The following is a 25,067-nucleotide window of genomic DNA, read 5'->3' on the forward strand; positions in this document are numbered from 1 at the left end:
AACGTTTTGGGGCGTAAGGGCTCCCCGCACCGTGTAACGGGATCGGGTAAACAACCAACCGGGCGTTTCCGGCAGCCTCCTCGCCCGCGTTTTATTGAAAACGATAGAAAGGTTAAAAAAAAAAAAAAAATATTTATAATGGGTTTTATTGTAACGGGGAACACGGTGCAACGTCAAAAAACAACGGGAAAAATCCGACGAAATCCCAACGAGGGAACAAACCACGAGGGATATTGTAAAAAAAGAAAAATAAAAAGATTTCGGTAAACGGCGAGTCGTACCCGCTGCAGGGCAGGGCGAGCGCGGCGGGATTTGCCGGGAATAACCCAAATTCCTCCGAAATCCGGTCTCCGAGCCGCCCGCGCGCGTGCGAGGAAGCGGAGTCCCTTCTCGTCGGGCGGTTCTCTCCTCCCCCTGAGCGAGCCCGGCGTCAAGCGATGAAATCCAGCGGCCTGTTGAATCCTCCTTTCCTGTTCATGTACTGCCTGCGGCCGGAGGGACGGGACCGGCGTCAGCGGCGGGGACGAACGGTGACACCCCCACCCCGCCCCACCGGGGCTCACGGGATCGAATTCCCCGCGGGGGGCGGGGGGGGGATACGGAATTCCCGGCGGCTTTGCCCCGGGGAGGAGGGCAGGAGGACCCCGGCACGTGCCGGGTCTGCGCCCGTCTGGTTAAAACAGAGACCAAACCTGAAGCCTGGCCAAAAAAAGTCGATTTTCCATCAAAAATGAAGTGGAATTAACAGAGCGGGGGGTTATTTTTGGGCCACAAACAGGCAAACAGCATTGTTTAGGCAGGTTCGCTGCTCCGACCTGCTCAGGCTGTGCCCAGCGCGCGCTCTTTTCCTTCTCATCTCTCTGCTTTCACCGTTTCCAGGAGAAACTGGAGGCCTCCCACCTCTCTTTGACAGAAAACCCACAAACTTTGCCTTTTTCCGAAGTTTCCTCCGCGCTGCGTTACCTCGTCAAAGAAATTCTCTATCAAAAAAAAAAAAAGGGCTGGGCACAAACCTGTACTTCCTCTTCTGGGACACGTTGATGGCGTACGCATTTGCGGCGCCGTCCACTTTCTTTCCCTGAAAGACGTTAAGAAAAAAGGTCCCAAAATTCAGCATATTATCCCCCAAAAAGGCACGGCGACATCGCCGAACCCGTCGGAGGCGGCCGCGGGCTCCACCGCGCCGATCCGCACTCACTTTCGTCGTGTCGAAAGAGGCGAAGCCCATCGTTTTCATCATCTCAATTTCCTCTTCCGTCTTGCCCTGCAAATCTTCCTCTGCCAAGGCAACATAATAAAAGAGTTCGACGAACGCGGCCGTCGGGGTTCACCAAAAACATTTTAACTGAGCGCCCAGGAGCCCTCTGGGCCGGTCCCAACCCAAGCGGGGAACCCAGGACGTATTTTAAAAGAGGAAAATTCCCCCCTCACCCGTGATCTGTCGCTCTTTGCCTTTGGAGTCCTTTATCTCCTTCTTCTCTTCATCCCGCCTTTCCTTCAGCCGTGGCGGGGAGGAGGAGCTGGATCGGTGCCGTCTCGGCGACCTGACGTTGCAAACGCAGGCGGGTTTGCGGCTTCCCAGCTGTGCCGTTACCGCAGACGGGTTTTTACAGCGTTAACGAGTTCCCACCGTGCCCGTGCTGCCCGAGCTGCCCCTCGCCTGCGCTCTCCAGCTCGTCCCCACCCCGGCGCTGGCGTTTCTGCCCCTCACCTGGACCGTCTCCTGTGCGGGGAGCGAGAACGGCTCCTCCTCCTGTCCCTGTCCCGGGACCGGGATCGCTCTCTTCGCCTCCTCTCCCTCTCTCGTGAGGTGGATCGCGACCTCCTGCGCTCTGCTCAGAGAAAGGCAGCGCTGGGTTCGGTTTCTGCTTCCTTACATCTCTCCCCAATTTGTTGCCCGCTTTTCAAAGAAAATCCCGTCGCTGCTGCGACAGCTTCCAGGCAGAGACCCCAGCAGAACTCCCTCCCGCCTCCTCCCCCCGGGCACAAAGATCCCCACCAGCACCCGCAGAAGTGGGAACAGCGGCAGGAAAAACCCGTCAGCCGGGAGCGGGGTGCTCAACCCGCCGGCAGATCGGTCCCCGAAGAGCCGAGGTGCGCGGGGCGGCAGTCGGTGTGCGGGAGCAGGATGAAGCGAGTCTCTGCTCTCCCCGGAGCGAAGAACCGAGGCCTCACCACCGTCCCCACCCGCCCTGGACGGGGCTCACCGCTCGCCCCAGGGCCGGGGGAAGGCCCAGGGCCCTCTCCTACCCCTGGGCCTGGGCCTGGGCTCCCCCCCCGGGGCCTGGCTGCCCCACCTTCCCCCCAGGGGCCCGGATCCTTCTCCCCTCAGCGCAGCCCCGTCCCGTCGGGGCCGGATCCGCCCCGGGGCTGGTCCCCCCCCCGGCCTCCCTCCCTCCTCCCGGGGTCCCCCCCGTTCCCCCCTCACCGCGCCGCGGCGGCGACCGGGAGCGGCTGCGGCCCATGGCCGCCCCTCAGCGCCCGCACTTCCGGCCGCACGGCCCCGCCCACTTCCGGTCCCCCGATCCCGTTCTTCCCCGCCTCCCCCAGGAACCGGCGCCGCCGCATTTTGGTTCCGCAGCGAACACGGTCCGGGGGGGGGGTCCGCAGGGCAGCGGGACGCCTCAAACCCCCCCCCTCCGCCTAGAGCCGGGGGATGCGGCCCCAGAGCCTCGGCGAGGCCGTGCTCCCCCCCCCCAGCCCGCAGTGAGGCCGTGATCCCCCCCCCAACCCCACAGGGAGGCCATGGCACCCCCTCAGCCCCCCCCGAGCTCCACAGCCTGGTGGGTGCCAAACACGGGGTTTATTTACAGACAGGCGTTACACAGCGCTTTCCAGCGACGATTGTCAGACACCGGCAGGTGCCCTCGCCGCGCCCGGGGGTGGGCAGCCGCCTCTCGGCCTCATTCCGGTGGGTGTTCAGCAACCGCGGCCTCGCCGGGGCCTGGGGGGTCTGCCAGCCCCAGGCGACAGAACGGGCACAGAATCCCGTTAAAAACCCCGTCATCGCCCTCCTTTCCTCCGGCGTGTTGGCATATCCGTGGTCAAAGATGGAAATCCGTCCTTTTTTCTTTTCAGTTGAGGGCGCAAACGTGGAGGGCGATGAGCACCAGGCCCGTGGGCGGCAATCGGCACCTCTCAGGGCACCGGATCAACGATTCGCCTCGCAGCCGACAGCCAGGGATCCATCCCTGCCTCCCCGCCGCAGAAAACCCACACCCAGAGCCCCAGCTGGGGGGCCTGGGCAGCTTTGCCTAAAAGAGGTGAGAAGAAAACAGCGAGCCAGGGACCTGCCCGGGGCTGGCAGGGGAGAGGGGGAACGTTGCGGGGGGGTCCTGGGGGTGCCCTGACAATTTAGGGATCCAGGCAGCAATGTGATCCTGTATCTGTTTTCTTTAGCTAAGCAGCAAGGACGCACATGGCGATGACGGCCATTTGAGCCTTCCTCCCTGCTGAAGGCCCCGGCGTCTCTCGCTTCCCTGTGCTGCAGCAGATGCCAAACGCGCCCCGGACTTCCATGGCGGGGGTGGAATAAATCTGCTCTGCAAAGCCCCTGGCCCTCGGAGAAAAAGGGGCCGCAGATCCCCAGCAGCAGTGTCGGCCGGTGCAGCAGTGGGGCGCATGGCAGTGTTGTAATTCAGGTAATCGCGCCGGGAACGACCAACGCCACCTCGGGGAGGCAATGCAGCCGCCCATGTGGGAGCTTTCCTGGCTTGGGGCATGCAGGGTCAGGCTAGATGGCAAAAAAGGCCTCAAAAAGCCTTAAAATCAGTGGCAGTAAACAACCTGGAAATGGTTACAGAGCTGTGGTTTGCATCTCAAAGGCTGGATATGGGCACGAGCACGGGGCTGGGTTTTGTGCTGACCGTCGCAGATGGTGAATTTAGGCGCTCAGGGTCCCCCCCGACTTCCCTGGTCCGTGCAGGAGCATGATGGGGAGCCAGCTCTAACCCCGGGGCTGGAGCTCGGGGTAGACATCAGGCAGGGCAAATGCTCTCCCCAAAAACCAGGCTGAGGTCGGCCCTGGGGCTCCGGCAAGATACTCAGCCAGGTGTGTATTTTTACAATTTTTAAAAAGCTTTTTACGTTTTACTTTTCAATTCAGAATTTACCTGGCACACCCCATATCGCAGCCCTGCAAAGAAAACCAGCCCGCCTTTACAAACCTCTTCCCTTCGACCCATAGCTGCCTGCACCAGCCCCGCTCCCTGCCTGTACCCCGCTCCCTGCCTGCACCCTGCATCCTCGCTGCCTGACCCACGGGCTTTCTGCTCTTCCAGAGGGGAAAACAAAAACCGAGAGCTGCCTCGCAGCGGCAAAAAGACTTTGAAAACACAGTGGTGGCACATGGAAAAATCATACTGGGGTGAGGAAACCCCGTGCCCTCGAAATTTGGGGTCTGGGGCTCCCCGCTACAGCCCAAGCCCCCGGCAGACAGGACCCGGTGGGCGCTTGGGCTGTGGCAGGGAAGCCCCGTCCCCAGGGGCAGGCTGCCTGCGCGGGCAGGTTTGGGGCAAGCAGCCCCGGAAGATGGCAAACCCCTGTGGCTTGCGGAAGGACGGAGGGTGATCCTCTTGGTTTTTGTCCCCTAAACGCCAGCACTGGAGCAGCCGCGGGGCAAATCTGGCATCGCTGGTTTTCTTCTTCCCTTCGGGCACAGCCAGGAGGTCGTGACGATGGTCGCGTGTCGCTGTACGGAGCGCTGGAGGCGGGGAGGCGAGGCTGGGTGAGAAGGAAACGCCAGGGAGGATTTTAACTTGTGCTCGGGAGTCCAGAGCTGGGGAAAAGCAACGATCCGGCCTCGGCTGCGTGGACGGGCGCTCGCTGAGGCCTGGTACAGCCTCGGCCACGTGTGCCGGCGTTGCCGTGAAGCGGTGGCGGGGACGGGGGGGGGTGACGGCGTCGGCAGCGCCTCTGACTGAAGTGAATCGGCAGCGTGTGTTCATCCCGAAGTAGCACTTAGTGAGTGAAGTTTTGCTCAGTTTTAAATAACGCGGACGCTCTTTTCTTCTCCCTTCTCAGGTGCGGTTCATGCGGTGCGGTGGGGGCTTTCCCGGCAGTGTGAAATCCGTGTACGGCAAATACGTGAGACGGTGGCACCAGGAGAAGGGGAATGAACGTGGCACTCCGGCCCACGGAGAGGAAGATTACGATCTGGGAAGGAAAGGCTCCCAGGCCCACCGCCTCGGCCTCTCCTTCGGGGAAAGCAATCCCCCCTCACGTTCAGCTTGATCCGATTCCCCCCCGGCCAAGTGGTGAAGCCAGTGGCGTTCCAGCGGAGCTTGTAACAGAAGGTTAAAAAAAATCCCAAAACAACAACAAAACACACCCTTTTCTTCCTCAAACCAAGCGGATCCGGGCTGCGCCCCATGTTTCACGAGGGCTCTGCAAGCAGTGGGTGGGGAGGGGGGAAAATAAACCCCAAACAACCCTCAGCCCAGGCGTGGGACCAGGAGGGAGAAGGGAGAGCTCGTGGGAGGAGGGAGGTGGCAGCGGGTATTTCCCCAAGCGGCAAACAGGGGCCACAATCTTTTCGTAAGCTCGGTGACCGCCTCCAAAAGCGGGTGACGGGGGACGAGGTGCCTCGCGCCAGGAGTACCCAAGAAAACAACTCGACTCCGGGGTTTTCGGCTGCGCCTCTGCCAGACGCACGACGCAGGAGCCATCCCTCCGCCTCGGCGCCTCCGTCCGGAGAGGTGCCCAGCCGCTGCTACGGCGGGAGGCCTCCGAGGAGATTCAAGATTCGATTTTTTCCTTCTTTTTGCCTTTTTTCAGGAAAGACGGGGTCCGGAATTTCTTCTTCTTCTTAGAGGGCGATTTGGAGGGTGAACCTTCGGGGGAGACGGGGCTGCTGGTCACCGTCTCTTTCTCCTTGGGGGCCTCTGGGTCGGCGTTGGCAGGGGAGGTCGTCCGGTCCCCCCCTTTGCCCAGACTTTCCTCGGTGCTTTGCTCCTCGTCCTTCCCGTTCACCACCGCCGGCGGCTCCTTCTCGGCGGCGGAGTCGGCCGGCGCTTGGCCGCCCTCCGCCTTCTTGTCACCTTGGCGAGGAGAAAGGGGAGAGGTGAGGGTTGGGACAGCAGCGGCTGGTGTCGCGGAGGTTTAAATCCCCGCCCAACTCGCCGGTTTAACCTGGGCAGGAGCAGGATCTGGCCCCCACAGACAGAGAGCGCTGGGATTCAATCCCCTCCTGCCGCAGGTGCCGCTTTCCTGAGCCTTCCCCCCACCTTCCCTCCCTGCAGGACAAGCAACAGTGGGATGGAGAGCCGGGAAGAAGCAGACGGGGAGGGCGGCTGGCTCCGTCCCGGCCTCGCCGCTGGAAATAAAGCGGGCAGCGAAGAAAACGAGGCAACCCAAGGTATTTCCTTCTGCGAAACCCGGAGCGGGGCGTCGCTTCCCCACGGGAGCGTGTCCGAAATGGGCCACGGAGAGCAAGGTCACCCCGAGCTAGCGGGGAGCGCGGTCGCCCGCGTCCCTCCTCCCGCAGCGAGGCTCGAGGACGGCCTCTCCGTACTTACTACGGTGACAAGTATTCAGAGTCAGAGGTAACTCCTTGGGTGAAAGCCACACGTGGAGGAAAGAGAAAGGAAGACGTTGTGGAGACAGACAGACAGACACCATGAGACACGATGAGAAAGCGAGAAGCCGCGCGCTCCCAACTGCCCTCTCCCGTGCCCCGAGACCCGCCGCGGTTTGTAGCTGGTTAAATTTGCATTTGGAGGTACGTAATAACGGGAATATCGCACCCGTCGGTGCGTCAGGAGGGGGACGGAGGTGTCCCCTGCCCCGCAAAGCCACCGGCGGACGCTCAAGGCAAACGGCGGCTTTGGTGCCTTTGCGGTGTGAATCCCCGTCGGCCCCACCGGCGTGGGGACCCCCCTGGGGAAAGGCAAAGGGACGCGGGGGTGACGTTTATCTGTCTTTCCGTGGGGTTTGGCCACAGCCACCCTCATCCCCTCGCTGGAGACCCGCTCCTCGTCTCCGCTCGCCAGCCCACTCACCCTCCGAGGGCTTCGCAGGCGTCGGGGCCGGGCTCTCTGCCGGCGCCGTGGCCGGGCTCTGCGGCGGGGAGGCGGGGGGCGATTTGGCAGGGGGAGCCTGGCTCTCCTCTGCCGCGGCGTCCTTCTCGCCTGCCGGCAGAGACACGTGCTGGCCCCGAGGTCCGCTGGGTGCCGGCCCCGAGGGGGATTTGGGATCGGGGCTCCCCTGCACCCCTCCTACCCTGCAGCTCCAGCTTTTTCCTCTCCACCTCCTGCTTGTACTCCTCCAGCTCCTGGTCGGTGAGCTGGCTGAAGGGGTTCGGGGGCTCCGGCTCGGGGGGTGCCTCTTCCCGGGACGCCTCTTTGGCCTCTGCATCCCCCAAATGGCTCTCTGTGGACTGAAACGTAACCCCCCCCACACCCAGAGCGGCGTCACCCCCACGACCGGTGGGATGCCGGGGAGGCTGGGTGCTCCCGGGGGGGACGCACACGCACGTACGGGGCTGCGGCTGGTCTCGGCGATGACGCTGGCCAGTAGCTGCGACTGGGGCCCGGCCGACTTCACGTCCTGGCGGTTTTGCTCCCGGATCTGTGGGCGAGATGCAGAGCAAGGATTGGGGGGGGGGGGAGGGAAGCTTCCCCCTTGTCCTGGGGTCTGCCGAGACCCCCGCACCCCACATCTGAAAACCTCGGGGGCTGTCGGGACGGGACCGTACCTTGTTCCTCATCTCCAGCACCTCTTGCGGGTCCGTGTAGAGGGGCACGAACTGGTTGGGGTTCTCGATTCGGATGGGGGTCCCGCTGCTGCTTTTTTCCACCTCGTCCGCTTTCAGCCACTGCGTGTCACAGAGACGAAACCCCGATAAATAGGCTTCGTGGGCAGAGGAGACCCCAATATTTGCACCTTGCGTAGAGGGGACACCCCGATGAAGCCCATGGCACTCAGCCCCCCCAGGTTGGGGAGGTGGGATTTTAAAATAAATGTTGTTATGGGGTGGGATAGAGGAGGAAAGGAAAGCTTCGTTATGTAAAGGTACCGAATGAAGCATTTCTCACTTCTGGAGGATCCCTGGGTGTTTCTGTGCACTAGATTTTTGTGGGATCAGTAACATCCCAGGCATCCCCCCCATCTGCCTTTTTTATTTTTTTTGCTACCCAAAAATCCCCCCTCCCCACCCAGCTGATGCCATTCCCCGAGCCAGACCCCTTCCCAAATTAACCCAACGACCCCCCCCGGGATGCCACAGCAGCCCCGCACCGTTGTCTTCGTCTTCTGGCTCCCGGCGCTGCCCTGCTGCTCCTCGGCCACGTTGACCCTCATGTAGGTGTTGGGGGTGTTGAGCCATCGCGTCTTCTCCTTCTGCTGCTTCTGGGCGTGCTGCCGCAGCGCGGGGACGGGGGCGGCCTCCTCCTCGAAGACGAAGGCCGTCACCGTGGCGGGGATCAGCACGTCGCTTTTGGGCTTGCTCTTCTCCTGCACGAAGGGGTAGCGGTAGGTGTAGCCCGTACGGTAACCCTGGAAAGGCAGAGAGCGCTCGCTTGTGAGTAACGCAGGTATGAAAAGAAAAAATAAAAGAGATTTTTTTGTGCGTTTCGGGGGAGCTCGCTGTGTTTTGGCCCCAGCCGGTGCTCACCAAGTTGTCCAGCATCCTCATCAGGGCTTCGAATTCGTGTTCGCCCAAGCGGCTCTTCTGCATGGGCCCGAAGGTGCTGCCGGCCCAGCGCACGGAGCCCACCTCGTGGGGCCGGTGCTTGGCGCGCTCCAGCACGATCAGGTTCTCCGCGCCGCCCGCGCTCGCCAGCGCCGACACCTACGGCCGAACCCGGGGAGACGCAGCTGACGCGGCCGGATGGGGAAGCGGCGGGACGGCCCCGGACCTGCTCAGATCCGGGGCTGTGCCGGACTGTCCCACCCGGGGCACCGTGCTGGCGGCAGAGACCTGGCACAGCTCGGTACACGCTCCTGGGGTGCGGTGCTGAGCCCGTACACAGCTCGGTGCTTATTCCCGGGGGCACCGCGCTGGCAGCTGAGCCCGTACGCAGCTCGGCGCATGCCTTGGCAGGGGCCGGGCGCTCACCTGGATCTCGCAGGCCGCCTGCAGATGGAAGATGCTGTAGAAGGCCTCCTCGGCGGTGTCCCCCAGCGCCAGCACCCCGTGGTTGCGCAGCACCAGGATCTGCAGCACCCAACACGGCGGGGGGGACGGCGGACACGTCAGCGGGACAAGGAGGAGGGGAAAGGGACACCACCCCCCCCCCGGGGTGCGCCCCCCCCGGCACGGTCCCCCCTCACCTTACAGGTAGGGCCGAGGGATTTTTGGAGTTCGACCCGATCGGCTTCGTCCTCCACCTCCCCGTGGAAATCGAAGTAGGCGACGTCCCCCAGCAGCAACGCGGCGCGGGAGATGGGCAGCACGCCGCAACGCATGGCCGACACCTGCGGCGGAGCGGGCAGGGTGACAAAACCCCCCTCGCCCCCAAAAATTAATAAATCCCTCCCCCCCCCAAAAAAATATCTTACTGCGGCGGTGGCCGGCGTGTGCAGGCGGACGATGCAGCGGGCGTCGGGGCGGGCGGCGTAGATGGCGGCGTGGAGGCTGAAGCTGCGGGCGTCGGGGGCGAAGCCGGTGCTGCCCTGCTCCACCACGGCCCCCAACACGTTCACCTTGATCTGGGGGGGGGGGGGATTGGGATTGGGGGGGGCTCAGAGCCGACTGCTTGCCGGGGATGGTTTTGGGGGGACGCGGCCGGGGGGGACACGGCACAGACGGAGGCGGGCTCACCAGGCTGGCTGCTGTCACCTCGCTGCACGCCAGCCCCTGCGGGGCCACCAAGAAATGCTCCTGCTCCTTGCTGACCCGCAGCTGCCCCGGGAAAAACCCACGTAGGTATGAAATAAATCAAAAAAACCCTCTAAAAATACACGCGCCCCCCCACCAAAAAACCCTACCCCCTCAAAAAACTCCACCCGCCAAAAAACCAACCCCCCAAATCCCCCCAAAGAACCCCGCAGCGCTCCCCAAAAACCCCAGAAAACCCCAAACCACCCCCCTCGACCTCCCCCAAAACCCCTAAACCCACCCCCCAACCCCCCAAAACCCCAACCCCCCCCGGCGCTGGGGTGCTCACGGTGACGGCGGCGTGTCCCAGCTGCGCCCAGCCGTAGAGGTCGAGCAGGCGGTGGATGCTGCCCACCTTGCAGCGCATCAGCCGCTCGCCCTTGGCCAGCGCCGGCACCTCGGGGCCGTGCAGGTCGTTGATGGGGGTGACGGCCGCCAGCCCTGGGGACGTGTCACCCCCCCCACCTCGGTGAGCGGGAGATTGGGGGGGGGGGTGTTTGACACCCCCCAACCCCAGGGGTTTCCCAGGGATGGGGGAAGTGGAGGGTTATGGAGCTGGGTTTGGTGGCCACCGAGGTTTGGTGGCCACAAAGGTTTGGTGGCCACAAAGGTTTTGGTGGCCACAAAGGTTTTGGGGGGGGGCTGGTCGGGCCTGCAGAGTGACCCTCCCTCTGTCCCCACGGTCCCTGATCCCCTCCCTCCCCCTTTACCCGCTCCCACTTTTTCTATTACAAATGCAAACGGAGCCCTGTGGGATGTTTTCCCGCCTGCAACCCCATAAATTAAGAAAAACCCTCAAGAATTTTGCCAAACTCTTCCATTTTGTCCCCGAAAAGCCCTCGGTGGGCGCGGCCGTACCCATGGGGGAGGTGGGGAGGACAGCGGGGGACGTGGTGGCCATGAAGTCGGCGATCTGCCGCAGCGCCCAGATGTGGGACGAGTTGTTCCCCTTCTTCATCTGCTCCTGGATGAGACTCTCCAGCTCCTCCCTGAAGGACTGCGACGTCCCCGGGAAAAGGGACGCGGTGACCAAACAGGGACCGTGCGGTGCCACCGGGCTGGGGGGGGGACCACCGGATCGGCGGTGGCAGCATCACCAGCTCGGCGGAAGCGGCACCGCGGGCTCGGTGGCACAGCAGCGGGCGGTGGCACCACCAGCCCGGTGGGGACGTGCCCCGAGCCGACGCGTGGTGGCATCTGCTTGGGTTGGGGACAGGAGGGATGGGGTTGGGGTCCCCGAGAGGCGCCGTCCCTCACCGGGCTCTGGAGGATCATGGTGACCCGTTTCTTCTGCTCCATCATGTTGAAGTCCTGCCGCAGGTCGGCCGCCACGTTCCGTGCCCGCAGGTACTCGGGGTCGTCCTCGGCCGAACGCTCCGAGTAGCGGGGCCCGGGGACGGGGGGCGAGGGCAGGGGCTCCGGGCTGGCGGCCGTGCTCATCCTGCCCACGGGACGGACGGACGGACAGGCAGCGTCGGTCCCGTCACCCTCGTCCCCTCCGGAAATACAGATTGTGAAGAAGCCACCCCAAAATAGCCCCAGCTGCGCCCCGTAGATAAGCCCTGGCTGGCCCCCACCCTGCCTGAAGGCACGACCCATCGGTGTGATGAGTTGGCAGGCAGGGGACACTCGGGGCGGGGGGGTGTCCCCCCCCACTGCCTGCACCGCCCGGGCTCAGTTCCTGCCCCCCCCCCCCCCCGCCCCGAAAGCAGCAGCTGAGAACTGGCAGCTCAGTGCACTGATGGGAGCAGTTCCAATGACACCCGCTTTTGGGGTGGCTCCAAATCGGGGCCATGCGCCACCAAGGGGTCGATGCCGTGGTGCCGCTGTGCGTGTCAGGGGACAATCCCGGCCCTCGTGGACCCCAAAACGCCGGCGCTGCCCCCCCAACCCCCCCATGCCCCGACGGAGGGCATCATCAACGAGGCACTTTGGGGGTGCTGCTGCTGCAAAGGGGCCTCCCGAAACACAGGGCACAGCTCACCCCCCAAAATACGGGGGGGGGGGTGAGTAGGAGGGAGTTGCCCAAACACAAGCTGCTCCCCCAAATCCGGGGGGGCACCCTGCAACAGAGCTCCCCCCCCCCCCCCAAATATGACTCGGTGCTTTTGCCGCTGCAGCAGCAGAGCCCCCACCCACCGCAGCCCCCCACCTCCCCCCCAGTTTTGCTGCTCCGGGACCAACCTGGGTCAGAGGGAAGCGGGGGGCCTTTTCCAAGCTACAATTCCCGGGGGGGGGGTGGGGGGGGTGTCCCACAGCAGCCCCCGGCCCACGCTGGAGAGCGAATGTCAGGCGGCGGTGAGGTCCTGAGCATCCCGGTGGGATTTTCCCCCCGAGGAGGAGGAGGGAGAGCAGAGGGGTGTCTCAGGGCCCCCCCTAATCACTCGGTATCTGGAGTGGAGGGGGGGTACACCCCCAGTCTGCACCCCCCCCCCTCCATCCCCATCCCCGGCCGCCTCCGCCCTCGCCGCACCCAAGGCCGCTGCGGCAGCCGCAGGGATGGCGGCTGAGGATTAAAAATACGGGGAATTGGGGGGAGGGGGGGAACGCAGCACTGAACCCCCCCGCGGGTGGGGGGGGAAGGAGCCGGGTACCCCCCACCCTGGGAGGATAAAGGCCTTGGGGGGGGGGGGGATGCGCGGCAGCACCCCCAGATCTGCATGCAGCCAGCTTGGGGGGGGGGGGGCACACACACACACACAAAAGGGAAGGGGGGGTCACCCAGCTGGTACACCCCCCCCCCCACCCCCCCCAAAACCCTCCCCGGGGGAGGGGGATGCTGCGGCCGGGAAGATGCTGCCATCACCCACCTCCTCCTCCTCAGAGCATCCTGACAAAGGGCCGCCCCCCCCCCCGGCCCCCCCCCCCCGCGCAGGTCCAGCTCCCTCTGCCGACACGCCACGCGTGGCCCCGCCGCCTCCCCCCGCCCCGCCCCACCCACGGGGGGGGGAACCCCACGGGAAACTCGGTGAGCACAAATAAACGGGGGACACACACACACGCCCCCCCCCCCCCCGAGCATCACAGACACCCCCCCCCCCCCCAAATCCCATTTTCTGACGAGATTGATAATTGGGAGTCATTAAACAAGCCGTTACCTGGCGGGGGGAAGGAGCAGCATTGCTAATTGCTAATTACATTTGCATAGAGAAATTAATTACAGCTCTTGCCTCCCCGCCACGTTGTAAGGGTGATGGACCCCCCCCCCCAGTTTTGGGGACAGGGCGGGCTGAGGGGCTCCTGGGGTGCAGGGCTGGGTGCAGCCCCGAGCCCCAAAATCAGCGCTCGGGGGTTGAACTTGGCCGTGAGGCCGGGCCCCCCCCCGGGGCTCTGCGGGACACCCCGACCCTTCAGGGCTTGGCAGGAAACACCTGTGAAAAAAAAATAAAAAAGATCTTTTTTCTTCCCCCCCCGGCTCCTCCTTTGGAATATTTTGGGGGGTAGAAGCTGGTTTGAAGCAACCCCCAGTTTATGTCGGTGTAAATCAGAGGCTCCCCAAACCCCCCAGCCCACGGGTGGGAGGTCCCTGTACATCCCATGGGTGCCCCCCACCCCGACCCCCCCAGCCCAGGGTGGGTGTCATCCCCCCCCCCAGGTGCACCCAGCTCCGCCGCCCTCAGCCGGGGCCGACCCCCAACTCACCGGCCCCCCGCTCTCCTGGGGTGGCCCTGGGCAGGGGGGCAGGACGGGGGGACCCCACGGGCATGGGGGGGCACTGCCAGGCCAGGTCCCAGGGGTGCCCCCCGGGAGCACCCGCCCGCTGTCACCCAGCTCCTGCTCAGCACCCGTGTCCTGCCGCTGGGAAAACGAGGGAGAAAAAGGCAAAAGGGAATTAAAACCCACTGAAATTGGGGGGGGGGTGTCCCCCCATTCTTCTGCTCTGAGAAACACCCCCCCCCACCTCCCCCCCCAAATAATAATTCAATTTCTTTTTAATTTTTAAATTAATTACAACCGGAAAAAAAACATTGAGCTAGAAAATCCCTATCAGCCCCCCCCAAACCCTCACCCAAAGATGTTTGGATGTGGGCACCGTCCCCCCCCCCCACCTCAAAGCCCCCCGTCTCCTCCAAAACCAGGCGCAGCAGGCGGATGTACTCGGCCGCCGCTTTCAGGGTGTCGACTTTGCTGGGCTTGCGGTCGCGGGGGATGAGGGGCACGATGGTCTTCAGCTTCGAGAAGCCGCTGTTCAGGTTTTTAATCTGCCGGGTGGGAATAAATTTAATTACACCCCGTGGAAATCCACGGGGTGTGTGTGTGGGGGGGATGATGACACCCCAGGATTAAATCCAGCCCCCCCCAGGATTAAACTGGGTCCCCAGGATTAAACTGGGCACTCCTAAGATTAAACCGAGCCAGCCAAAGGTTAAACCAGGCGCTCCCAGGATCAAACCACCCCCCCCCGAATTAAACTAGGCTCCCAAGGATGAACCCGGGACCCCCAAACGCAGAGGCAAAGGCACAACCCCCCCCCAATACCCTCGGGGCGATGCCACTGGGCGTCCCCCCCCGGTTAGAGCACCCCTGGGTGCCGCCAGGATGGGACATCGCCTGCGGCCCCTGGGACTCGGTGTCTGGGGGGGGTGGCAGAGGGGTCCTGGGGGGGTCCCCTCACCCTCTCGCGCTCCTTGGCGTTGGCCACTTGCCGTCGCTCCAGCACCTCCGCCAGGTCCCCGGCTGGCTCGTAGCCCCCGGCCGGCTGCTTGCGCAGGCGGGCGATGGCGGCGGCGCGGGGCAGGGGGCCGTAGCGTTGGCTCAGCACCATCTCCAGCACCTCGGGGGCCGGGGTGGGCAGCAGAACCCCCGCCGGCCGCCCCCCAGCTCCGCTGGCCTCCCCCATATCTAGGAGGGAAGGGACAGATCCTGCACACCAGCCTCACCCAAAAAAAAAAAAAAAAAAAGGTGAAAACAGTTAAAAAAGGCCCTTAAATACCCCCGGAGCCCAATGAGCTGCAGGTGGGGCCCAGCCCGGCCTAACAAGCGGGGCGGGTGCGGGGATGGGAGGGCGCTTGGGCTGTGCCTCAGTTTCCCCACTCAGCAGCTGAGCCCACCACCGTGGTGGGCCACAAAGCATTGACCCGAAAAAGGGACCCAAAAACATCCCTGGGAGCGGAAGGGGGACCTTTGTGGGGGACAAGGCCTGACACCCTGGGGATGGGCAGCCACCATTGGCCCTCAAGGAGGAACAGGGGTTTGGGAGGCTTCGTGCGTCCCTAAAAACGTGGGCGGGTTTTTGGGGTAGAGAAAATGCAAATATGAGAGGTTTAATAACGGCCAGGGCTGTTTCGGTAGATGGCACTGTTAGTCCCTGCGATGTCGGAAACCTCAGCGCGGCCGTTGAAAAAGGGAAAATTGCCCTTTTGCCACCAAAAACTGAGACTGGCGGCTGCCTCCTCACCCCGGGTTATTCGGGGGGGGGACACACGACACCCACTTCCCCCCGGCCCCATCCCCAGGGTGGTTTTCCGCCTCCCAAAACACCACCCGTCCTCCCCTCCGGTGCTTTTGGGGAGAAAAGCCCCCCCCAAGGCGGCTCACCCCGCTTTTCCCGGGTGGGTCTGGGGGCTGCCGGTGGGGAGCGGGTGCCCTGCGTGGTGCCGCTGTGCCTCAGTTTCCCCAAACCCAAAAGCTCTTGGCGGGGCTGCAAACCATCCCGGGGCTGCGCCGGGGTCCTGCCGTTGTGTTTCTTGCCCAGAGGGAGAGCGAGGCTGGAGGTGCAAATTGCAGAGAAACCCCAAATGAGCCCCAAAATGAGCCTCAGAGACACCTGGAAGGCAAACGAGCTTTTATTCCAACCTCAGAAACCCCCATTTTCCCCTCTTTAATGCTCCATAATGAGCTTCCCCATCCCACAGTCGGATCCGGATAATCACATTATTACTGCCCCGATCGGTGTGTGTGGGGGGGAGCGGATTTTACAAATTAATCTGAGGGCGGGTGGGTTTAAAGCCACCCCCAAAACCGGCCTGTGCCCACCCGCCCCCTTCTATCTGAAGCATCCGAGGGGAATGAGTGCTGGTGAAACGCCCTGCCTCCCGGCAGCCGGGCTTTGCTCCTTTCCCTTCTTTTATAGCTGGGAAAAATTGTCCCGGTTTGGATGTTTTCTGGATTAAAAATCGAGGGAGAAATGGGGGGCAGCGGGTGACGGAGGGGTTTGGGGGTTTCTTGTGCAAATGGGATTTGCAGGAGTCTCACCCCGAGAGGAAGCGAGCAGAGCTGGGGGCAAAATTATTAGGGGTCACAGTTATTGGGGGTCACAGTTATTGGGGACCGGGGTTATTAGGGGTCACAGTTATTGGGGGTCACAGTTATTGGGGGTCACAGTTATTAGGGACCGGGGTTATTGGGGGTCACAGTTATTGGGGGTCACAGTTATTGGGGGTCGCAGTTAATTGGGGGTCACAGTTATTAGGGACCGGGGTTATTGGGGGTCACAGTTATTGGGGGTCACAGTTATTGGGGGTCGCAGTTATTGGGGGTCACAGTTATTAGGGACTGGGGTTATTAGAGGTCGCAGTTATTGGGGGTCACAGTTATTGGGGGTCACAGTTATTAGGGGTCATAGTAATTAGGGATCAGGGTTATTAGGGACCGGGGTTATTAGGGGTCGCAGTTATTGGGGGTCACAGTTATTGGGGGTCGCAGTTATTGGGGGTCACAGTTATTAGGGACCGGGGTTATTAGAGGTTGCAGTTATTGGGGATCGCAGTTATTGGGGGTCACAGTTATTAGGGGTCATAGTAATTAGGGATCAGGGTTATTAGGGACCAGGGTTATTAGGGGTCATGGGTTTTTATGGGTCACAGTTATTAGGGGTCATGGGTTTTAGGGGTCACAGTTATTGGGGGTCATGGGTTTTAGGGGTCACAGTTACCAGCCCCTGCTCACAGCAAGCGCAGGGGACCGTCTGCAGCGGATGACAATGCTGCAAAGCCAGACAGAAGTTTATTTTCTTTTTTTTTTCCCCTTCATTTTCTGCTTCTGCCAGCCCGGGACACAGCCCCCCTAAAAACAGCAGCAGCGTTGCGGAGCTGGCACGAGCCAGACAGGAGCAGGAGTGAAGGGCCGGGGGCGGAAGGGCAGAGCTCGGCCAGCAGCGGGTTCGATAAGGGCTCAGGTCACCCCAACCTGCGCTTAGGGCATCCCTAGAACTCCGGATTTTTGAGTTTTGGGGGATTCACCCCAATTTCCCCCCTCCAACACCGCCCCCCCCGGGGTCACAGCCTGCTCTGCTCCAGGCCAAGCATCCTCTTGCGCAGCTCCTGGCAGGGATGGGAGCCTGGGGAGTGTCCAGGGCCAAATTCCCGGAAAACGGCAGCCCGGGGGCGGTTTGTCCGTCGGGAATGCTTCAGGCCGAGGCTGTTTTCCCTTTTATTTTCCCTGTTCTGAGTGTGGCCGGAGCAAGAGCCGGGCTGGGGTCCCAAAGCCCTGGCACCGGCTGCCGTTCCCCCGGGATGCTTCTCGCTGCTGGGTGACCCCATCCCGTCGCCTTCGCTCCATCCCATCCCCGTCCCAACCGGCAGCGCCAATGTTCCGGCGGGATCTGGCATTTGCCGTTATCACGAGACTGGAAAAATTACCCGGCGGTTTCTAATTACTGGAGCGGGGCGGGTGCTGGGAAGGTCAGGGGAGAGGGACGGTGCCAGGGCTGCGGCACGGCTGGATCCCGGCGCGGAGCAGCTGTTGACACGCGGTTAAGCCCGATCTTTCTTGGCGCCGCCTCAAACGTCTCGGTGGCGGCCAGTCCCTGCCGGAGCCGCCGGCCTCGTGCCGGCTCTGTGCTGCCCGTGAGCACTCGTGACGGGCTGCCGACCGGGTCCTGGGTTGGGAGCGCCTTGATAAAACGCTTCGAGGGGCTTTATGGAGCGGTTGGCATCGCCTCCGGCCACGGCAGAGGATGCGGGAGCTGCGGCCGGCATTTCCATCTCTCACCCCTCCTCCTCCTCCTCTTGCTGTCAAACGCATCCCGAGACGCTCGCGCTGCTGGGCAGCTGCACCCAGGGATTCGTGGCATCGTTTGCAGCCGGGATCCCTCACCGGCAGATCCCGGTCCCTGAGCCCGTGGGGGATCCGAGCCCGGCTCGGCATCGGGACCGCCCGGTGCGCGGGGATGGGGCTCGCAACTGCCAGCGTGGGAACCGGGGGAGCACGGGTTGCGTACGGCTGGCAAGGCCTCCTTAAAAGCTTTTATCCTGCCATTAAAGCCATAAAATCATCCAGCTCAGATGAGGTTTCCCGGTTTGCCCGCCTGTTCGAGCCGGAAATTTGACGGTATATTTGCGAGGGAAAGTCCGGAGGCTGCTTCCGTGCCCGGCCGTGGTGTTGGCGTTGTGGGAGTTGTAGCCGGGTGGATTCCCGGTGTGATGCCCGGGTGGGCATCGCCGTCCTGCCCGCATCCCGGCCGGGGGTGGGGATGGTCCCCGGGGGGGTCCCCCGCAGGGAAAGGGCAGGTCTGACCCCCCCGTGTGCCGAACGATACACTATAACGGGGTTCAATAACGCGGCACCTGCTGCCGCGAAGATTTTGGCAGGGACGGCGCGAGTGGGGTGGGAGCGGTGGGAATGGCTCCCGTCACCCTGAGCCCGTGTTACCCATCCCCATCCCTGTCCCCATCCCCATCCCATCCCATCCCCTCCCTGTCCCCATCCCTGTCCCCATCCTATTATTTTTATTTATTAAATAAAAATAATAACTAAAGTCCTGCTGGGACTGGCAGGGGACTGGCAAATACCTGCCGGGACACCCAGCGACACCCCCGGCCCCCCACCTCCCCAGCCCCACCGGCTCCCCGGCACACCTCCCATCACCCGACACTCCCGCTTCATTTTATTTTCCCTTTCCCAGAGATTCCCAGCGCGGACGTGCCAGGAGCTGGATTGTAAAGCTGCCGGCGCCGAGGGCTGGGTGACGTTTCCTCCGCGCCAGCAGCAATAGGAGCGGGGACGGAACAAAGGCAGCTCTGTCCTTCCCGCCTTGAAGAAGCCTTTTTGTAAAAGCCATCGGCCAACGGAGGGAGGATCCCAGCCCGGAGCAGCCGCAGCTTTTCCCTTCCAAGCGCGGAAAAATTTTTTGGAGATAAAAGAGGTTTCTGTCAGGCCCCCCAGCACGAGGCAGGTGGCTGCGGGGGGCAGCGGCTGGGAGCGCGGTGGGGTTGGGGTTCTGGCTGCTGCCAGCCCCCCGCTCCTGCCCCGGGGTCCCGATTAGTCCTGGGCTGCCACTGTGGGCCACGTGTCCCAGGGATGGGGACGAGGGTGGGGACCAGGATGGGGACAGGGAGGGGATGGGATGGGATGGGATGGGGAGGGGATGGGGATGGGATGGGATGGGATGGGATGGGATGGGATGGGATGGGATGGGATGGGATGGGGATGGGATGGGATGGGATGGGGAGGGGATGGGGATGGGATGGGGATGGGATGGGGATGGGATGGGATGGGGATGGGATGGGGAGGGGATGGGATGGGATGGGATGGGGATGGGGAGGGGATGGGGATGGGATGGGGATGGGGATGGGATGGGGATGGGATGGGATGGGATGGGATGGGGATGGGGATGGGATGGGGATGGGATGGGGATGGGATGGGGATGGGGATGGGGATGGGATGGGGATGGGATGGGATGGGATGGGGATGGGGATGGGATGGGGATGGGATGGGATGGGATGGGGATGGGGATGGGGACAGGATAGGGATGGGATGGGGATAGGATAGAGATGGGATGGGGACAGGGACCAGGATGGAGATGAGGATGGGGACAGGGATGGGGATGAGGACCGGGCCAGGGCCGGGGCTGTGCTCAGCTCTGCCTCACCCTCCCCAGCCAGCACAGCACCTTGCAGGGGGAAGGTGCCGAGCTTAGAGGCCAGACTAAGATTTAGGGTTGGGTTTAACCTTCAGCACATCCAGGTGGTGCCTGAGCCCCGGCGGGGAGCCGGCTACCCCCAAACCCGAGCCTCGCCCCTTCTCTTGGGTCCCCCCGTCATGGCCCAGCCGCCCGTGAGACGGCAGCCTGGGACTGCAGCTCTGCCCCCTCCTCCCCCCCCCCCAGTTTCTGCCCTGCCCGTCCCGGATAACCGCGCCGACGCTGATTGCCGGTGCTGCCCGGCCCTCCGAGCCGGATAATCTCTGTTCGAGAGAATTAATAAGTGCATCGACCTTAAACCTCTTTGCTAGGCGGCTCCTCTCCGGCAGCGGGGACTCGCGTGCCACGTCACGGAGGGACAGAGCCACGGAGCCGGGGGGCCAGGCCACTGCAGCAGCTCTTCCTTCCCCCCTTTTAACCCCCCGTTTGGGTTTTTTTGGGGTTCTCCAGGGCCCCCAAAGCTCTGCAGAAGCGGAGGAGCCGCCGCTGCCGTGCCAGATGCCCGCAGATCCTGATTAAGCACTTTGCCAGGTAAGAGCCATGTGGGTGGCCACATGTCCCTGCCCCGCACGCACACGTGCACACGCACGTGCACACGCGCGATACCTGGTCCCCGTAGGTGTTACCAGGACTGGGGCTGTGCAGACCCAGCCCGGCTCGGAGCTTCCAGCCCCTGAAAATTCCCCCGTGAAAACAAATCCATCCTCCCCCAGCATTCATTTCCCCATTTTATTTTTCCCTCCCCGGGGAAAAAGTAGAGAGGAGTCATCAGTAAAACTGTCTGCACTGAAATTTGGGCTGGGGACAGGCAAACCAGGTCACCCCCCCTCGGGGACGGGGCATCGCGGGGGTCGTCCATGGGCTGGTTCATGATCTGGCCGCTGTGCAAAGGGGTACGGCACGGAGGGATGCTCTGCGGGGGGTGTCGGCGTGGGGGACAGGAGGAGCCCAAACCCACCAGTTCCGTGCACAAAGCGTCACATCCCAGTCGTGCTCATCCCACGGCTCTGGGATTACACCGGTACCGCTAAAATCCCGTATTTATCTCCGCAGTGCCCAGCCAATGACCTCGGGGCTGACGCGCAGGACCTTCCTCCGCAGGGATCAGAGATGATAAAGCTCTCCCGGTCCCGGCTCACCGCGAGGCACAGGGTCCCGGTCCCAGGGAACCATCTCGGATGCTCCACGGATGACGTCCGAGCACGCCGCGGACAGGATGAACGGCAAGGTCTTCACCCAGGTAAGGAGATTTTCTCCCTGGATTTGGGATTTTGGGGTGGTTTTTTGTTTTTTGGTTTTTTTTTGCTCCTGGCAGCTGGTGAAGGAGCTGCAACGGCCCCGGCACGAAGGGATGCGAGGCCGGTTCCGCTCGTCGGAAGGGGAGTCGCTGTGGGGATCACGGGACGGACGCTGGTGAAATAATTCATGGAAGGGTGTAGGAGAGCTATTTCCCAAACCTCTGGCCCCGAGCCAGGCGGGACGATGTCAAAGCGAGGCGGGATGTAATATTCGGGATGTTTTTCTGCCTGGCGGAGTGATTTGAAGGAAAAATATGTGAGTGGGAGCTTCGAGACGGGGTCCTCCCTGCAGGGAGAGATGCAAAGTGGGTGAGCAAGGGCCTGGGGGAGAGCCCGGCTCTGCTCCCGCATCCAGGGACAGCCGGCCGGGCCACGGGATGGGGTTAGGGATTTTGGGGTTAGGGATTGCTTTTCTCACCCCAGAACCAGCTCAGGAAACAGCAGCGTTTCCCTGGCAGGAAGCTGAGCATCCACGCTCGGCGTGGGACTGCCCGGCAGTTTCTCCACCAGCAGCATTTGGGACGTTTCCCTGGAAAAGCAGCTTTTCTCATGTGCCTCAGCAGCTGTTTGCTATTTCGAAACCATCTTTGCTGAGAAATGCAATTAAAAAAAAAAAAAAGCTATTTTTCACTTCCAACTTCTCCCTGTTTCACCCGAGCAGCGGGAAGGGCTGGGAGAGCGGGGGCCCCTCAGCTGCGGGATGGGGGTCCCCCCTTGTGCTCCAGGTTTTAAGAGGCTGCCCAGCCCCTCGCTCCCTCGCTAGCGTTTCACCCGAACACCGAGGACGGGTTGGGAGGTGCATCCATCCGCACGCGGTTTCGGGGCGGTCACACGGATGCTGGTCCCCGCCAGCGTCCCGGCTTTCCCTGCGAGCCCGGCAGGGTCGTAGCCGCGTACCAGGGTCTTCCTCAGCACCGAGTTTCAGGTTATTTCCTCCAATCTCCGTGCCGGCCGGGAAGGGTTTTGCAGGGATTGGCACAGGGGGAGGCTCCGGGGAGGGGGGTTGCATTGGGGATTTGAGCCCAGCGCAGTCCCGGGGCTTCCTCCGAGCCTTCAGCTTCACCCCCGGCTGCTGCCCGGCTGCCGCCCGCGTGGCTCTTCCCTCCAGCGTCCCGGTGGATGTGGAGACTTCCCACGTGCTCCTGGCTTCTGCCGGCCGGGGCTCGAGGGCCGACGCTGCCCCGAGCCTGGGCTGGATGAGGCCGTGGCACAGGGCCGTTTCGGGGGCTCCCGGGGGATGGCAGGGTTACCCCGCTGCCGGCACACTGCGGGGTGGGACCCCCGGGACCCAAGTCTGGGAGCCTGCTGTAGCAGGGAAAAAACCCAGGGAATCTTTTGAGCATCCAAACTCTTTGGATCAGAAATAGAAACGGGATCCGCACGCTTGGCATGGGCTGCAAATCCCCCCGGGCTGGCTCACACCCAGAGCTCCGGGAGGAAGCGCAGGGGGGTCCCACGGAGGAGACAGGGGAAAAGCCTCTGGCACCGAGCATCCCCCTGCCTGCTGCTGCCCGCTCCTTTTGGGAGCCCGAGCATCCCCCTGCCTGCTGCTGCCCGCTCCTCTCGGCAGCCTGCCTGCCGCCGCTCGCCCTGCTCGTGCCCCAGCTCTGGTTCGGCGGCAGCGGGGACGTGCGCTTGCCCCACACCGTGGGACGTGGTGGTGACCCAGCTCTGCCGCTGCTGGCAGCCGGGAAAGCGCCTGGAGGACGCTGGAGAAACCTCCTCTTTCCGCTGCGATTGAGAAAGTGCCACACACGGGAATTATTCATCCCAGGGCGGCGTGACTCAAGGTCCCGTGTCCTGACCGGGACTTTTGACCTCAGAGGTGTGCCAGGCTCGCACGGTGCCCGGCACGGCCCCGGCCAGCCCTGGAACCCCCTTTGGGATGCGAGACGGTCCCCAGATCTCCCTAAGCTTGGCCGCGACAGCTTTTGGGGACACCGTCCTTCCTGCCAGGGCTCCTGCCAGCCCTGACATCTCCTCGGGGATTTGGGAACCTTGCTGGGACTTGGGGGACGGTGCGGCTCACGGGAATGCAGGGGGCTCAGGTGTCTCCTCTCCCCGTTGCATCGCAGCGCCGATCCCGGCGCACTCCAGGCGATCCCGTGGGGGATCCGATGTCCCCTCAGGTCGGGAGACATTTGATGGAGCTGGACTCCTCGGCAGCTGGAGAAGCCGAGCGCTTATGGCCGGCGTCGCCCCGCGGGAGGTCAGGGCGGGCAGCCGAGAGCAAACACCGCCCTGACGTCCCAGTAATTTGGCAGGAGGCAGAGGGACAGGCGGGGGCAGAAGGTTGGTGTGGATGGGCCAGACTGGATTTACTGGTGCTGCTCAGGGATGGAGATGCTCCCAGGGCTGAGGGTGGCCATCACCAGCGGAGGGTGGCCACCACCAGCGGAGGGTGGCCATCACCGGCAGTCCCCTCTCGGCAGGGGTCCAGCGGCCGCCAGTGCCCCCCCCCCAGCCCCGTGCATCACCCCCGCCGCTGGGTACCGCTTCCTGGCCAAACCCAGCCTGGCTTCCTCCTGTCCTGGCTGGTGGCCCCGTGGCTTTGAGGGGAGCGAAGGGTTTGAGGAGAGCGAGGGAAGGGTCGGAGCAGGGCGCTGGAACACGTGAGGAAGCTAAAATTAGGCGGCTACATCTAATCTAATTTAATCTCCCCTTTTCCGTCTGTATAACGGAGATTAGCCTGGATGTGCGGGGTGGGAAGTCTGGGCTGCAGAAACTCGGGGTGGCCCGAGACTTGGAAGTCACCTCCGGGGTTCCGAGCGTCTGCGGAGGAGCAGCGGTAGGACAGACGGGTGGACAGATGGACGGCCGCCCGCCGCCGCCCCCCAGCACAGACAGAGCACGATCCTGCCCTCTCCTTCCACCTTTGCGGAGAGGTTTGGGATGGGGGAACCTCGTCCCTCGCCGCGGAGCCGGGGAAAGGCTGTTTCGCCGAGCTCAGCCCCAAGGTCACGCGCTCCCTCCCACAGCTGCCAAAGAAAGAAAAGTTCTCGGACCGGTTTTCTCTTCCCAGCCCCGTTCGAGGGCCGGGTCCGGCCAAGTTCAAGGTTTCCGGTGTGTTGGGTGACCAGGCAAAGTAAATAAATGGTGACCGGTGTCATTCTTCTGCCGATGGGTTCGTTTGGGATGTGCGTGTGTCAAATGAAACGTTGTTGGAAACTATGTAGAGCACCGCCGGAGCGATGAATCACGGGGCAGGTGATCTGAGATGAATTAATGCCTCTCCTGGAGTGGCTCCAGCTCCGGGATCATCCCGGCTGCTCCCTGCCGCACAGCGGCCTCGAAAAATCGGATGCGCCGGGTCTGGTTCCTGGTTCCTCTATCCCCATCCCGCCCCGTGCCTCGGTTTCCCCAGTATAAAAGGGGGGTATTACCCTCGCCAGGTTTGCAATGCTCTCTCCTGGGGGTCCCCAAGCCCCCTCCCCGGGCGGCCGCAGTCCGGGGGCCTTTTCCCCGCGCCACGGTCCCGCTGGCATCCAGAGCTGGTCCCGGGATCCGGGACGCTCCAGCCCTGCTCCGGCCGCTGGGCACAGCCCTTCCTTTCAAGCTCCGACGTTGTCATTACCGCAGTCATTCGTCTTTAAAGAATCGCATTAGAGAAATTAGAGCCGGTTGTAACTTCAATCCCTGCAATCAGCCCATTTCCTTCTGCTAAGGAACGCGGCATTAAATGCCGATAGATTATTACAAGCCCATACGAAGCCAGGAAGCAGCTGGGAGGGACGGCTTGAAAAGATTTAGATTTTGAGCTTTATTACGTGAAAGGAATTATGAAATGCGTTAGAAAAACTCGTTTTAAATAATAAAAATTAAAAAAAAAAAAAAAACCACTTTGAAAGCAAGCGCTATTTAGAGGAACGCATTGACCGGAGTCCGGCTCCTCCTGCCTTTTCTTGACGAAGCAAATAAATCGAGTCTTGGGGAATATGCCTCCCTGAATAAACTGATTTTGCAGAGGCGAATTGAGCTCCCGAGCGGGACAGACGGCTGAGACAGACCCCTCATTTTGCACACACAGTTGCTTCCTTCATCCAGCCGGGGACGCAGCAGATGGGAAAGGTGGACAGATGCGCCCCAGCTA

General features: G+C 62.7%; 3 protein-coding genes and 1 long non-coding RNA gene across 6 annotated transcripts; 1 reads left to right on the plus strand and 3 right to left on the minus strand.

Annotated features, from left to right (window-relative positions):
• Positions 1–129: 129 nt before the first annotated feature.
• On the minus strand, positions 130–2,541 carry SNRNP27 (small nuclear ribonucleoprotein U4/U6.U5 subunit 27). Its single transcript, XM_075736601.1, has 6 exons — positions 2,429–2,541; positions 1,712–1,832; positions 1,432–1,544; positions 1,199–1,278; positions 1,014–1,078; positions 130–485 (listed from the first exon to the last, which is right to left on the minus strand). The coding sequence occupies exons 1-6, from the start codon at positions 2,463–2,465 to the stop codon at positions 431–433; spliced, it is 471 nt and encodes a 156-aa protein (XP_075592716.1). The 5' UTR covers positions 2,466–2,541; the 3' UTR covers positions 130–430.
• Positions 2,542–2,784: 243 nt separating this feature from the next.
• On the minus strand, positions 2,785–12,729 carry ADD2 (adducin 2). 3 transcript variants are annotated; one of them, XR_012832596.1, is made up of 17 exons: positions 12,628–12,729; positions 12,002–12,123; positions 11,075–11,258; positions 10,676–10,814; positions 10,107–10,258; positions 9,761–9,841; positions 9,499–9,648; positions 9,271–9,414; positions 9,056–9,154; positions 8,612–8,788; positions 8,236–8,493; positions 7,694–7,813; positions 7,477–7,566; positions 7,219–7,375; positions 6,999–7,127; positions 4,253–6,038; positions 2,785–4,135 (listed from the first exon to the last, which is right to left on the minus strand). XR_012832596.1 is itself a non-coding variant. In XM_075736670.1 (16 exons), exons 3-16 carry the CDS (start codon positions 11,255–11,257, stop codon positions 5,737–5,739), a joined length of 2,181 nt encoding a protein of 726 aa, XP_075592785.1. In that variant the 5' UTR covers position 11,258; positions 12,002–12,123; positions 12,628–12,729; the 3' UTR covers positions 4,055–5,736. The 3 variants fall into 3 exon arrangements, 1 of the variants encoding a protein (XP_075592785.1); XR_012832595.1 differs by lacking the exon at positions 12,628–12,729 and having other exon boundaries at positions 12,002–12,340; XM_075736670.1 differs by having other exon boundaries at positions 4,055–6,038.
• Positions 12,730–13,455: 726 nt separating this feature from the next.
• Positions 13,456–14,657, minus strand: FIGLA (folliculogenesis specific bHLH transcription factor). Its single transcript, XM_075736426.1, is given in 4 exon segments — positions 13,456–13,521; positions 13,523–13,615; positions 13,867–14,019; positions 14,433–14,657. Coding segments are annotated over 4 exon segments (537 nt in total).
• Positions 14,658–20,076: 5,419 nt separating this feature from the next.
• On the plus strand, positions 20,077–21,553 carry LOC142598340 (uncharacterized). Its single transcript, XR_012832598.1, has 3 exons — positions 20,077–20,210; positions 20,733–20,919; positions 21,401–21,553. It is a non-coding gene; the product is annotated as an uncharacterized LOC142598340 (long non-coding RNA).
• The last annotated feature ends 3,514 nt before the right edge of the window (positions 21,554–25,067 follow it).

The sequence above is a fragment of the Balearica regulorum genome, chromosome 27 (genome assembly GCF_011004875.1).
Source record: "Balearica regulorum gibbericeps isolate bBalReg1 chromosome 27, bBalReg1.pri, whole genome shotgun sequence".
In the NCBI taxonomy this organism is placed as follows: Eukaryota; Metazoa; Chordata; class Aves; order Gruiformes; family Gruidae; genus Balearica; species Balearica regulorum.